This window comes from Brachyistius frenatus, unplaced genomic scaffold (genome assembly GCF_029030835.1).
Source record: "Brachyistius frenatus isolate BFR_SWC_R1_liver_20210118 unplaced genomic scaffold, ASM2903083v1 Contig_84, whole genome shotgun sequence".
Taxonomy (NCBI): domain Eukaryota; kingdom Metazoa; phylum Chordata; class Actinopteri; family Embiotocidae; genus Brachyistius; species Brachyistius frenatus.
The window spans coordinates 437465-451513 of NW_027210683.1; the positions used below are offsets into that span (position 1 = coordinate 437465).

Below are 14049 nucleotides of genomic sequence, written 5' to 3' on the forward strand. Positions count from 1 at the left end.
AACAGCCTTCAATAAAAATATTGTGCATCAAAATTTAAACACATTGAACATCAACACATGGAAGCAGCAACACGTCGGTCGTTTCCCCGTCTGGCAGCGCAACTTAAAAGGCAATAAATTAGTGAGTCCAGTCTTTAAATAAATCTGTAAGATATCGATCCGACAGTTCGTACCTTTCAACGTTCGCCCACCGGGTTTCGTCCCGTCGGAGGAACTTCTTGCTTTCAATGTTCGACATCGTTCTGCTCAGATTTCCAAACGATGCATTTAAAATTTTCAAAAAGATTAAATGGAGAAGAGTGAAGTTTCCCTAAAACCAGCGCGGTTTTCTACTTTCCGACGGATCAGATATGTGTTGTTAGAAGATGGCGCCTACTGCGTCCTGGCTCGCGCCGCAAATTAGTGTTTTCCTGCTGATACATTAGTGGGAAAACTTCATAAACATTCATAAAGAGTCATACGTGACCTTGTTTGTAGTTCCAGTCGTCCTGTCTTTGGGGGAAATTATTTCGAGGCCACTGGGGGATTATTTATGTTGCAGTACCCCGAGTTGCCACTGGGGTAAATTGGTAGCTAGGTGGAGTTCTCTTAACACGTAGCAAAAAAGTTGCGGTACTGTTGAGTAAACATCAAAGAACCGAAGCTCCGGAAAAGTGTTTTTTTACCGATCGTCTGATCGGTTTAAAGGCCGCGACAGTCGGGATGTTTGTATTCATGCGTTAAAACAAACTCGGTGGGCGGGAACCTTGAAGTGGTTGTTGTTGTTTTTGTCCCGTTACTTCTCAGCTGGCTCGCGTGGAGGCCGAACAGACGGGTTTCCACAAGGAGCTTAAATACAGGTGGAGGTAAACAAAAGTAACAGCTGTAAACAAACCATCCGGCCTCCTGAACGACCGCGTGTCCTCCTTCCGTCCCTCGTTACCGTTTTAACGACCGCAGCTGTTTCTGAGATCCGCAAAAAACCACCAGGATGAAACGTGCCAAAAAAAAGAGTTGCTCTTTGAATCCCTCGCGGTCGGAGGTCGTCCTGCAGGAAGTCCCGTCGCCATCAGTTCTTTATGGCACGAAAGAAATAAACACATCGAACAAGGTACAAACGGTACGTTTGATTTTGGAAAAGACATCCAGAGATGAGTCGCAGCCGTCCAGCACACATCCGGGTTCAGACTCCAGCCGTTTCCCTTCCTGCCGCTCCGCATCAGTTGTTATGGCAACAGGAGTAAAAATACGAGTCCTTCTTCTGGCCCAAGTCGACACCCGTTTCCTCGGCTGAAACAAAAGGAGGTGAGATGAAGCCTTTATATGGAAACTAGTTTTTATACAGATTAAAAAAAGAGCTTCACAAGTTTTAGTCAGCAGATTTCATTACAACTGTTTCCTGTGTGTGCTAAGCTAAGCTAAGCTAACTGGCTGTAGCGTCATAATTAGCGTGGTAACGATGTTTTCTTATCAGATCTTATTATTCATATTTCCAATCAGATCGGTCAGATCCACCGCTGGCTCCTCCCCCAGCTCGTCCAAATATGGTCACTTCCTGCTCCAAACCGCTCCGAACTAGCAAACATGGTGACGGACAGAATCTGAACTGGAGGATTCATAACGTTCACAAACCAACGATGACATCACTGATGGATGATGACATCACTGATGGATGATGATATCACTGATGGATGATGACATCACTGATGGATGACACTTGGTTTTAAACTATTGGTCAGAGATAGTTTCCATTCTGTGAATGGAAGGTGTTCCTCAGGGATCAGCTGTTAGTTTCTGTTTATACGTATTTGGGTCAATCAGAATCTGAAATCCTGATATTTTTGCTGCGTGTCTGTAAATCTATGATTTAAACAGAAGACCGGTTGGATTATCTAAAGGCGTCCAGACTTCTTGTAACGTGTTGAAACAGCACTTTTCTATCACTGATTGAAAATGTAAAACATAAATAACAAAACGTATGAAACTCACTGATCTTTCAGCTTCAGCTCTTCTTCACCATCTTAAGAAGACAAAGAGGATTCATACACCTGAAGACTCACCTGTCATGTACTGGAAGGCGCTGCTGTTGTAATCCTCGGCCACTTTCTGGAACAACTCGTCTGGAAAACAGGAAGAAGCCTGAAGTTCATATCGGTGAGGAACTCTTAAACTGGATGAAATCCGAGTCTTTCCTCAGGAACTAACTGGAAGTGACACGTTTGAAACAAACCCACATTTTACAAAATCACCACTTCCTCTATCTACAAACCCTGAATGAGTGGAACTGGGATTTTCAACGAGGAACTCACCGACGTTACTTCCTGTTTTACTGGAGGTGTCGAAGTTCTGCGCTCCGATTTCTGTCGATATAAAACAGTTCAGTCAGTTTGAGAAGCTGATCGAGGTTTCTTCACTTCCTGTAGACGTCCAGCGTTTTCACACATCGGACTTTTCCAGTTTTAAATAAGGAGCACGTAAATGGAAAAACCAGGTTTGAATCATGAACTCTGTCGACACGGCTCCATTTCTGGAGGAAAAATCTCTTTACTTAACCTATGACAGACCTGTCAATCAAACAGACACGCCCCCAAAAACAGGTCTTCTTGAATCTTCTTTTCTAATGAATGAGGGATTATTTTCAGATGGACCTCCAGAAAACTAAGAAGAAGGAGTGACTTTAGCTAACAACACCGAGATAACTGATGGACACATTTTATTCACTTTGGATTTGATGAGAGAAGTTGAATGGGAGTCTATGGAGCCGGAGGCTTTTTGGAGCCGACCTCTAGTGGCACTCGCTGGTATTGCAGCTGAAGACACTTCTGGATCAGAACCATTTTACAGACCTGAAGCTACGAACTCTTTTAGAAACAGTCTGTGGTTGTGATCACATCAACATGTCGGCAGTTTCACCACAACCTTCTTCTCCACCGACCTTCAGCGAAGTCCTGAATGTCGTGGAAGTCGATCTGACGCAGGCTGCGGTCTCCTTCGATCAGGTCGCTCTTGGTGCCGCACAGGTAGATCTTACAGTGCTGCAGGACACACACACACACACACACACACACACACACACACACACACACACACACACACACACACACACACACACACACACACACACTATGTAACTAACATCTGAATGTTGAAGCTTTTCAGACTGAATGTGTCTCTAACAGCTGCTCAGACTCATAATGATGTTTTTTTTATTCACACAGGAAGAAGCTGCGTTCTCAGACTGTAAATAAACCCTCCATCTGTTTTAAATCAGACTTCAACACCCGTCTCACCTCCTCACAGTTCTGCAGCTCTTTGACCCAGAAGCGAGCTCTCTGGAAGCTGCTGCTGTCGGTCAGATCTGGAAGAGGAACAACATCTTGTTCATCACGTCAACATGTCTGATGGATTAAATCTTCATCAAACTGGATTAAAGAGCATCCGTTTTTAATCTTCTCATACGGTGTGTCCAGATTCTCGTGGTATCCCTTCAACACATCGACGGTTAAACCTGAACCGACGTGATCGGGTCTGACGGTGCAGGTTGTGAATTACAAACCGCAGATGTTTAAATAGAAACCTGCTGCTTCCTCTTCTTTCTTTTCATGTGTGTGATGTCTGTTTGCACAGAGATGGAGGAGCTGATGGGATCAGGATGGATGGTACTTCCTGCTGTGTTCAGGGCCTTCTAGCAGTGTGTGTGTGTGTGTGTGTGTGTGTGTGTGTGTGTGTGTGTGTGTGTGTGTGTGTGTGTGTGTGTGTGTGTGTGTGTGTGTGTGTGTGTGTGTACCATAGCAGACGATGGCGGCTCGAGCTCCTCTGTAATAGATCCTGCTCATGGCTTCGTATCGCTCGGATCCAGCCGTGTCCTGAGACAGACAGACAGGCAGGCAGACAGACAGACAGACAGGCAGACAGACAGACAGACAGACAGGCAGGCAGGCAGACAGACAGACAGACAGGCAGGCAGGCAGACAGACAGACAGACAGGCAGACAGGCAGGCAGACAGACAGACATGGTGTAAAAAACACATTTTTGAGTCTGAAACCTTTATTCTATTCATGAAAATGGAAAAAAAGGGACATTTCACTGGATTTTTTTTCACATCTTGACCACATTAGACCTGGTCCACATCTAAAACCACTTTATTTAAATTAGTCAAACCTGGATTAAATTCAATTAAGATTCTTTAAAACACAGTTTCTGATTTTTAAACCCTTTATTATGTTTGTGAAAATGTTACAAAGTGACATTTCACTGCTTTTTTCTTCACCTAGATCACATAAGACCTGTTTCACATCTAAACCTAGTTTACATAGACCGGTAAAACCTGGATTAAATGATCCCAAAGAGCCTTAGAGTCTGTAGAAGGTTCTGGGTTGCTTTTACAGTATTAAACAGAATCGGTAGCTGAGAGCTGTACTTTCCAACGGTCCTTGAACTCATCGTGCACCCTGCTCAGAGAGGAGGTTGAAGAAGACTCACCCAGATGCCCAGAGTGATGACCTTCTCTCTCACCAGGATCGGTTTGGCCACGAAAGCAGCTCCGATGGTCTGAGGAGGAAAACGGAGCACAGGTTAGGTCGGAGGCGGGAAACGATCAGCTGATCACGAGTTTCAGCCTCTGTGACCTTTGACCTCCCCGGGGGCACCGCGTTCAAAACCACCCTCCTTTCACACAGCCTGAGAGGAGATCAGCTGACACTCACGTTCTGGTACGGGCCGACCAGGAAGCGGTGGTGGACGTATCTCTCCACCAGGCTGGTCTTCCCCACGCTCTCCTTCCCCAGCATCACCACTTTGGCGTCCACCCGCATCGCGCTCATGGTAACGGCGTCTGGAGGAGGGGGAGGAGCCAAGGACAGGGCAGCAGCGACAGGGCAAAGTAAGTCTGTGGTGAAGACAGGACGGGAGAGTTAGAGCTGTCACTCAGGACGAACTCAACATCAGCACTGATTGATTAATATGTCGATATTAGAGTCTTGGATCTCGATGCTGTTCTTTTTCTCTCTCTGCTCTCCTCACTCCAACTGGTCGAAACACCTCCACCTCTGAGCCCGGTACTGTCAGATGCCCCGCCCACCTCAGCCCGGTACTGTCAGATGCCCCGCCCACCTCAGCCCGGTACTGTCAGATGCCCCGCCCACCTCAGCCCGGTACTGTCAGATGCCCCGCCCACCTCAGCCCGGTACTGTCAGATGCCCCGCCCAACCGTCAACTTTTACTGTGAAACTTTAAATGATGTCAAAGTCTATTTTAAACTGACAGTTAAGGCTGTTCAAACTCAATATCAAGAGGGCCAGATAGAAAATCACAGAATATTTTGGTAAATAACGGCTATAAATAACTCTTAATGATAATAGACATATTACGAATTAAGTAAAACAGTTTATAATACAATAAAAAACAATTCCAGTCAAATATAAGGTGCTAATAGCAGATTAATATCCGTATTTGTTCAAGGTGAAAACAGACAGGCAGCTTCGTTCAAACGGGTCGTATCTGGTCCGCGGGCCTCAGCTTGACTCGCCCTGCCCTGACAACAACAAGCCCCAGTCCGGTACATGAAGTACAGTCAGCAGTACAACTCCAGCTTCGGCTTTAACGGGCGTGAATTAACCCTAAAAACAACAAACACCAGCTCTCAATAAAAAACACCGGAAGTTACAGTTAATAAAAAGACAAAAAAATAAAGAAGTTTTGTGAAAACTTTGAGGAAAATGGGGTCCAGCTTCCGTTCCGGTTTGTCTGCGGACTCGTTTCTCTGAATAAATCAAACGCACCTCAGATCACCGACACAGCGGGGTGTCCGAGCTCAGCTCACCGGGCCAACCGCAGCGCACTCCCGGTAAAACTCACCTGAGCTTCACCAACGAATCTCTGCTCGTCTCCGAGCACGAGCACGAGCCCAACCGGGGACAACTTCCGCCTAACAGACCCGTTTTACCGTGAACCCGGTGGCGGCCAGCTCGCTCGACATGTCTGCCGGGCCGGGCGGGGTGTTGGAGACGGAGAGAGGAGGCTAGCTCGGCTAATGTTACCGGAACAGGCGGGTTTACATGAGCTCGTGTCCCGTTTACCGGCGACGGTGCCGCGAGACGCTTTCTCCAGCTGAGCTTTGTTTGTATGGGTGGAACCAAAGAGCCGCGAGAGGTGGTTTCCAGGAGCCGGAAGTGACCTAAATGCATGAGACAATCACCGGAAGTTGGAAAGTTTTTAAAGAATTATATTTATTTTTCTTCTGTTTTCAAAATTTATTGAATAAATTCCACGTTTATACAAAATCTTGGCTGGAAAATGATCACATTAAGTACACGGTTTTATTTATTTAGTTATTTTTGCATTCATTCGTTTCCTTTTTAATTCATTTATTTGTGTCTGTTGTGGTTTTATTTTATTTTATTTCTTTGGTATAATTGTTAGAGGTTCGGTCTTTACTCCAGTTTAGATCAGTAGGTGGCAGTAATGAATCCAAAAGCTGTTTGAGAACCGCCAGTAAAATTAAAAGAAGAAACCAGTGGCAGTGAGGCTGAAAGCTGATTGGTTCATGGCAGTGAGGCTGAAAGCTGATTGGTTCATGGCAGTGAGGCTGAAAGCTGATTGGTTCAGGACTCACAGCCCTCTCCTCCCTTACGTTGATCCTGATTTCGTGCTGTCATGTTTTCATCAGATATTTGTATTGATACCAACAATAAGCCGTTGGAAGTTGTGCAATCCTGTAAAGAATAAAGCTCTTTAAAAAATAAAAATCAGGAAAGAAGTTGTATGCAGTACTAAATATTTCTTTACACTTTTAGACTTGATCTTTTATTTTAATTATCTATTTTTTTCCTCAGTTTTCCTTCTTGATATAATTATATAGTCTTTTATTTAGCTTTTAAGTGAATTCTATTGATTTAGTTGACTTTGTTTTTACATTTTATTTGGCAAAACCTTATACTTTATTTTTGTATTTTATTTAACTCTAATTCCTCCATCTGGTGTTTCCTGAGTTCAAATGATTCTGTTCTTTAATGTGTGTGTGTGTGAGTGTGTGTGTGTGTGTGTGTGTGTGTGTGTGTGTGTGTGTGTGTGTGTGTGTGTGTGTGTGTGTGTGTGTGTGAGTGTGTGTGAGTGTGTGTGTGTGTGTGTGTGTGTGTGTGATGTGTCTGTGTGTGTGTGTGAGTGTGTGTCTGTGTGTGTGTGTGTCTGTGTGTGTGAGTGTGTGTGTGTGAGTGTGTGTGAGTGTGTGTGTGAGTGTGTGTGAGTGTGTGTGTGTCTGTGTGTGTGTCTGTGAGTGTGTGTGTGAGTGTGTCTGTGTGTGTGTGTGTCTGTGTGTGTGTGAGTGTGAGTGTGTGTGTGAGTGTGTGTGTGTCTGTGTGTGTGTGTGTGTGTCTGTGTGTGTGTGTGTCTGTGTGTGTGTGAGTGTGTCTGTGTGTGTCTGTGTGTGTGTGTGAGTGTGTGTCTGTGAGTGTGTGTGTGTGTGTCTGTCTTTGTGTGTGAGTGTGTGTGTGTCTGTGTGTGTCTGTGTGAGTGTGTGTGAGTGTGTGTCTGTGTATGTGTCTGTGTGTGTCTGTGTGAGTGTGTGTGTGTCTGTGTCTTTGTGTGTCTGTGTGTGTGTGTGTCTGTCTGTGTGTGTGTGTGTGTGTCTGTGTGTGTGTGTCTGTGTGTGTGTGTGTGTGTGTGGTGGGGGGGGGGTCTGTTTTAATTGTTTTTTATTGTAGGGAACTTACTGCTATATAAATAGTTTGATAATTGATAAGCCACGCCCCAGGCCACGCCCACCCCAGGCCACGCCCCCTGGTCGGGAGGCTCCGCCGGACCTCACTGGTCGGGCGGAGAGACGCCAACATGGCTGAAGCAGAGGGAAGCGACGGGACTTCAGGGGGGATTCTCCAGGAGATCTTCACGTCGCCGCTGAACCTGACGCTGCTGAGCCTCTGCCTGTTCCTGCTCTACAAGATCCTCCGCGGGGACAAACCGCCGGAGCTCGGCGAGGCGGAGAAACCGCTGCCCAGGCTGAAGAGGAAGGACTTCAGCCTGGCCGAGCTGAGGCCGTACGACGGCGTCCAGGATCCGCGGATCCTCATGGCCGTCGGCGGGAAAGTGTTCGACGTGACCCGGGGGAAGAAGTTCTACGGACCAGGTAGCGCCGCGCGAGCTGCGCACGTTCAGGTGTTTGCGCGTGAAACCTTCTTGTCCTCCGGTCGTGTTGAGCTGGTTGCTACGTCACGGACGGCAGCGCGCGAGGCGACGGTTTCGCGTGAATTCGGTTGATTCGTTGACGGAAGTTCGTGTTTCACTTCAACTGTCGGACTTTTGTAACCGGAAGCTGCTGGCGCCACGCCCCCTTCTCTTCACAGCAGGGGGCCGCGCGAGCCTTCAAAACAAAGATCGTCTCCTGCAGAGATCACTTCTCCTCACGAGCAACGAACTTTTAATTCTAATTTAATTATCAGATTTGATTTATTTTGACAGGAATAGAGTATTTATCAAGTCTTTATGTAGTTTATTAATTAGTTTAATAGACCCTGGGGCAAAGTAAATAATATCAGTAACAAAATAATACAAAAAAATAATATTAAATAATTATTATCGAAGCAGAAACGCTGAACAACATAAACTACATCAGTTCAGGTGTTTCACTTCACTGGTGCACAGACTGCTGATTCAGCAGTTTGGGCTCATCTGTGTAGCTGTCAGTCATTTATCTACGTTTAATCAATGTGCGAGTGTTTATTAAACATTTGTCCTGGAGCGTGTCCAACAGGTCCAGAGTTCAAAGACAGATGACAGACGTCCTGTTTGTATTGCCCATCCTAGCCCTGAAAGTTTGCTGATTAATCACTTTTTAGAAGCAGCTGCTTCTCATTCACTGACAGGTTATTAATTTATCATCTCGTCACTGCAAGAAAAGAAAACATTATAAACATTATAAACATTATAAACATTATAAACCGTCTCTGTCCCGTCACCGTGTTCGGGAACAGAGTGGGACCTCTGTGTTTATAGCTGATCTCTGGTGGTAACCTCTGTTGTGAGTAACCTCTGACCTCTGATGATATCTGCTGCTGGCAAACACACCTGAAGTCCTGCACACTTTCTTTTATTTCTACAGGTGGTGCTCTAACAGCTCTGTAATACTCAGGTTACTGTGATTTCCTTTTATTTAACACAAATGCCAAAATGTCTGAGGACGAAAAAAAAAATACTTTTTTTTTTCTGCTTTATGTCCTTTTATAGACTAAATAACTATCAATAAATTCAAAATAAATCAGCGAAATAAAGACAAAGTACGTCCTTAAAATTTCACCCTTCTGTTTCCAAAAGAGAAAAACATCTTTTCAGTTTGATACACGATAAAAAAAAGATTCCTAGAACTATCTTCATCAGTTTAATATCTGTTAATCATGCAGAATATTTATTTTCAAATATAAAACATACTGTTAATATTTCACTGCTGTCTGAGTTGGGTAATAATTAAAACTCTTAAAACTTTTCTGAGCAGACTGAATATTTTTTGTTTTAGTTTCATCCACAGAGTTTGAAGCGGCTGGTGATGTTTATATTTAATATTTATCTTACAGTTAAAAAGCTTCAGTTTACCTTTTGTTTCCTGTGAATCTTTAAAATCACGTGACAGACATGTTTTCATTCAGTAAAAAGACCCTTTCAGACGACTTCTCTCTAACAGGAGGAAACAGGGATTTTCTTGGGACTATTTTCATCTGCGGATTGATACACATGGTTGAAATGTACTTCTAGTAAGTCGCTTTGGACTGAAGCGTCAGGTAAATGTAATGAAATGTAATCCACACTCTGTTTGTGTGTGTGTGTGTTTGCCGCGTTGCAGACGGGCCGTACGGCGTCTTCGGGGGCCGAGATGCGTCCAGAGGTTTGGCCACGTTTTGCCTGGAGAAGGAGGCCGTGAAGGACGAATACGACGAGCTGTCGGACCTGAACGCGATGCAGCAGGAGAGCCTCGCCGAGTGGGAGGCTCAGTTCACCTGTGAGTGCTCAGCATCACGTTCACAAAAATATCTTCTCATTTTGAATTTGATGGCAGCAACATATCTCTAAAAAGTTGTGACAGGGTCAACAAAAGACTGTAAAAGTTGTGTAAAGATTAAAAAAAAAAAAAAAAAAAATCACCTGGTGGAACATGTTACCATGACAACAGATCAACAGATCAGTAACATGATCGGGTATAAAAAGATGATTTCAGAGAGGCAGAGTCTCTCAGCAGTGAAGATGGGGAGAGGTTCACCACTCTGAAAGACTGTGTTGGAAAATAGTTCAACAATCTCAGAATAATGTTCCTCAACGTAAAACTACAAAGAATTAGTGGATTTCATCGTCTACGGTTCATAATATCATTAAAAGATTCAGAGAATCTGGAGAAATCTCTGAACACAAGGGACAAGGCTGGAAACCAATATTGGATGGTGGTGATCTTCGGGCCCTCAGGCAGCACTGCATTAAAAACACACTATTCTGGAGTGGAAATCACTGCATGGGCTCAGGAACACTTGTGAAAACCATCGTCTGTGAACACAGTTCATCGCTGCGTCCACAAATGATGTTAAAACTCTCCAAAGAAGAAACCAGATAGAAACATGATCCAGAAACACCGCCGCCTTCTCTGGACCGAGATCATTGAAGATGGACTGAGGTGAAGTGGACAACTGTCCTGAGGTCTGATGGATCACAATCTGAGATTCTGTTTGGAAATCATGGACGCTGCATCCTCCAGGTTAAAGAGGAGAGGGACCATCCAGCTTGTTATCAGCTCAGTTCTAAAGCCAGCATCTGTGATGGTACAGGATGCATTAGTGCACATGGCATGGGTAGGTAGGTAGGTAGGTAGGTAGGTATATACTTTATTAATCCCCGAGGGGAAATTTATTATAAATTTATAGCTTGAACATCTGGAAGGAAGCATTAATGCTGAATGATATATTCAGGTTTTGGAGCAACATATGCTGCCATCCAGACAACGTCTCTTTCAGGGAAGGTCTTGTTTATTTCAGCAGAACAACGTCCAACCACATTCGGCACGTATTCCAACAGCATGGTTCTCTAGTAGAAGAGTCCGCTGATAAACTGGCCTCCTGCAGTCCAGACCTGTCAATCATTGAAAACATCTGGAGCATTATTTGAATAATAATATGACAAAGGAAACCAATACCAAAGGAAGTCCTATATCGGGCAAGAATGGAACCACATTTCACTTTCAAAACTCCAGAAACTGTTCTCCTCAGTTCCCCAAATGTTTCCAGAGTGTTGTTAAAAGAAGAGTTGATGCAGCTCAGTGGTGAACATGATGCTGGAACAACTTGGTTTTATTTGAACACTTTCTGGCTGATAAAATGTGATCAATGATATTTTTGCGTTTTGACGAATGTGACCGAACGTGTTTTGCTTCCTTTCCAGTTAAGTACGACTACGTGGGGAATCTTCTGAAACCCGGAGAGGAGCCGACCGAGTACACCGACGACGAGGAGGGAAAAGACAAGAAGGCGGACTAGAGAAGGAGGCGTGGCCACGAGAGGGAAACGGAAACAAGAAATTGCCTTCATGTTTGTTTGTTTTTCCTGTTCACTGAAAACTTCTCGAACTCCTGGACTTTCTATTCATCTGAAGACATTAACGGTTAATCTGATGTGCAGCTGCTGTTAGACATCGATTCAACGTTTCATGACACGACTGACGGTTAAATCTGCTGCGGGTAGTTTAAAGATGGAGGTCCATCACCTCGACCAGCTGCCAGATGATTCTTAGTGCCAGTTTCATCTAACGATCTCCGGAAGTAGGTTTCAGTTCAAAAGATGGAAATTATCAACAGATTTCAAGGAAAATTCTGGTATTTTAGAGTCTTATTTTCATGATTGTTTCCGTCTCCTGCATCATAGCCTCTTAAAGCTTTTCAAAATAAACCTCCATAATTCATCAAAGGCAATAATTGTTGTTTACTTTTAATCAAACTCGAAGGCAAAGGGTTCGCAATGATTCCGGCTTTTCACATTAAAAGCTTTAAAAGGCTGCAGCAGACTCGTTACCAGAATTTTCCTTCAACAGGTGAAGAGAAACCTTTCAAACTCTGCTACAGATCTGTCTTGTGCACTTTTTCACCATTAACCACGTTTAATTGTCACCATGCGGACCAACCAGTGTCACTGCAAAACACGTAGTACATCCGTCCGTCCACTAGAGGGAAGTGTGTCATGTGCTTTGGGTGGGGGTAAAAACGCAGACTGAAAGCCCTAAAAAGGAAAGCCACTGCTAAAGTGCCTTGAAGTGTAATACCACTGAGGGCCACTAGGGGCTGGCTCCCATTGAAAAAAGCATCAGCTTCTCTCCTGAAAATAATGCCATCGTTCATTAGATATTAGGACTCAAACACAGCTATATTTGGGGGTGTGGCTGTTTGATTGACAGGTCTGTGGTGCAGTCAGGTTCCCGCTTATAGGTAGGCTAGCATCCTCGCTCCTCCCCAGTTCGTCCAAATATGGTCAATTCTGGTTAAAAAAAAAAAAAAAAAAAGAAAAGATGGCCGTTCACAAACCGATGGTTTTGGTTTTGGGGAAAAACAAACCTGGGTCAAAGTTATATTAATAAAACAAAAAAGTCCACCACCAAGCCACGCCTCCTGCTTCCTTATAAGGACTTTAACGGTCTTAATACGTGACCTGCCTCTATTTACATTCCTGTTCTTCTCAGATGACACCAGACGTGTCAAACAAACGCTTCCCCCTAGTGGACAGGCGTGTGTATTACACATTTTGCTGTGACACATCTGCATGGACTCCCAAGCATTTATTACCATAGTCAACTCTTTAAACTAAAACATGCAGACATTAATTTCATTCAAACAGCAGAGAGACTGAACTGCTAGAACTTTAACTTTCATTTATTTCCCAATCAGCTGATGTTTGTTTACATTTTTAAAACACTAAATCGATGAAGGAAGGGAGCCTGAAACGCCTCCCTCCAGATCAGTTCACAGTCAGAGCTGTTCAGCCTCCGCCCGCTGCATCGACCGGTTTAGACCAGATAATGAAATATAAACTTTCTCCCTTTTTGTTCCAGAAATCACAAAGTCAATGAATCCTGCAGATATGAATTTATCCTCCTGAAGTTGGAGTGTAGTTTTTTTGACTATGATGTTTTTTCTTTGCCTCCATCATCGCTGTGGAAACATTTCCAGTTTGCACGAACATAATATTCATCATACTGTTATAATCCTCAAATTATTTGTTTTGATTTAATAATAAAAAAAACTACAAAACAAAGCCTTGATATGACCTCTTTATTTATAAGATTTGTATTAAGTGTGATGAAAAAGTGAGTGATCCATCAGTTTATCAGAAAATGGGATTTAAAAACACTCGTGAAAGCCGTAAAATGAACGTTGAATTTTTGTGATTTAGCTACAGTTTCACTGGAAAAACTACTTGTAAGCAGTATTTCGATGATATTAATAATCATTAGACTTCCTAATTTGTATAATTTTGATGATCGCCACCGTCAAGTAAAACAAAAGTAATGTGTCAGAAGTGGGATTCGAACCCACGCCTCCATTCGGAGACCAGAAGTCCCGTTTGAGCGGAAGGAGATCATCCTTGAGTCTGGCGCCTTAGACCACTCGGCCATCCTGACACGGCTCTCAAAGCGGGTGGTATTTGTAGTTTTATAGACTGAATTAATATATTGTTACATCATATAGGTTGTTGTATTTATAATAACGATAAGTAGTAATGTCCTAAATGTTTCTTTTGTCGTACTAATTAATGTCTGAGTGTGAATTTATCCTCCATTTTCATTTATAACGTTTAGCTTTGTCTGCGCATGCTCACAAAGCACTGATGCTGCATTCAGGAAATGTGGGCAGAATAGGAAGAATACACAAAAACCTTCCCTCGACTAGGGAGCGATAATGTGGTCACATATTAAGTTGATTAGCTATAGCCCAATTTTTTTTAATTTTTTTTTTTTTAAAAACTACATGAATAGGATGTTTGTAGCGTTTTTCACCAACTACAATATATGTTACAAGCTTGTAATTCCTATTTAACATTGTGACTTGAACGCAG

At 43.6% G+C, this 14049-nt stretch overlaps 2 protein-coding genes and 1 non-coding gene across 6 annotated transcripts; 1 reads left to right on the forward strand and 2 right to left on the reverse strand.

The window, feature by feature from the left end:
- Window positions 1-315: 315 nt before the first annotated feature.
- Window positions 316-6108, reverse strand: rab24 (RAB24, member RAS oncogene family). 4 transcript variants are annotated; one of them, XM_069709607.1, is made up of 9 exons: window positions 5837-6108; window positions 4687-4814; window positions 4463-4531; window positions 3767-3845; window positions 3270-3337; window positions 2915-3014; window positions 2289-2339; window positions 2040-2099; window positions 316-1269 (listed from the first exon to the last, which is right to left on the reverse strand). In XM_069709607.1, the coding sequence occupies exons 2-9, from the start codon at window positions 4801-4803 to the stop codon at window positions 1199-1201; spliced, it is 615 nt and encodes a 204-aa protein (XP_069565708.1). In that variant the 5' UTR covers window positions 4804-4814; window positions 5837-6108; the 3' UTR covers window positions 316-1198. The 4 variants fall into 4 exon arrangements, with proteins under 4 accessions (XP_069565708.1, XP_069565706.1, XP_069565707.1 ...); XM_069709605.1 differs by having other exon boundaries at window positions 4687-4868; window positions 5837-6107; XM_069709606.1 differs by having other exon boundaries at window positions 4687-4868; window positions 5761-5838.
- A 1651-nt stretch (window positions 6109-7759) lies between these two features.
- pgrmc1 (progesterone receptor membrane component 1) lies at window positions 7760-12209 on the forward strand. Its single transcript, XM_069709631.1, has 3 exons — window positions 7760-8102; window positions 9810-9965; window positions 11390-12209. Exons 1-3 carry the CDS (start codon window positions 7808-7810, stop codon window positions 11482-11484), a joined length of 546 nt encoding a protein of 181 aa, XP_069565732.1. The 5' UTR covers window positions 7760-7807; the 3' UTR covers window positions 11485-12209.
- Window positions 12210-13504: 1295 nt separating this feature from the next.
- trnal-caa (transfer RNA leucine (anticodon CAA)) lies at window positions 13505-13615 on the reverse strand. Its single transcript has 2 exons — window positions 13578-13615; window positions 13505-13550 (listed from the first exon to the last, which is right to left on the reverse strand). It is a non-coding gene; the product is annotated as a tRNA-Leu (tRNA).
- Window positions 13616-14049: the final 434 nt, after the last annotated feature.

Excerpts from the sequence above, each read along its gene's own strand:
- rab24 (XM_069709607.1), bottom strand. The coding sequence starts at position 4,803 with ATGAGCGCGATGCGGGTGGACGCCAAAGTGGTGATGCTGGGGAAGGAG. Across the intron at positions 3,846-4,462 it reads TCATCACTCTGGGCATCTGG|GACACGGCTGGATCCGAGCG; the intron begins GTGAGTCTTCTT and ends TGTCTGTCTCAG. Across the intron at positions 3,015-3,269 it reads AGCTGCAGAACTGTGAGGAG|CACTGTAAGATCTACCTGTG; the intron begins GTGAGACGGGTG and ends TGTGTCCTGCAG.
- pgrmc1 (XM_069709631.1), top strand. The coding sequence starts at position 7,808 with ATGGCTGAAGCAGAGGGAAGCGACGGGACTTCAGGGGGGATTCTCCAG. Across the intron at positions 8,103-9,809 it reads GAAGAAGTTCTACGGACCAG|ACGGGCCGTACGGCGTCTTC; the intron begins GTAGCGCCGCGC and ends GCCGCGTTGCAG. Across the intron at positions 9,966-11,389 it reads GTGGGAGGCTCAGTTCACCT|TTAAGTACGACTACGTGGGG; the intron begins GTGAGTGCTCAG and ends CTTCCTTTCCAG.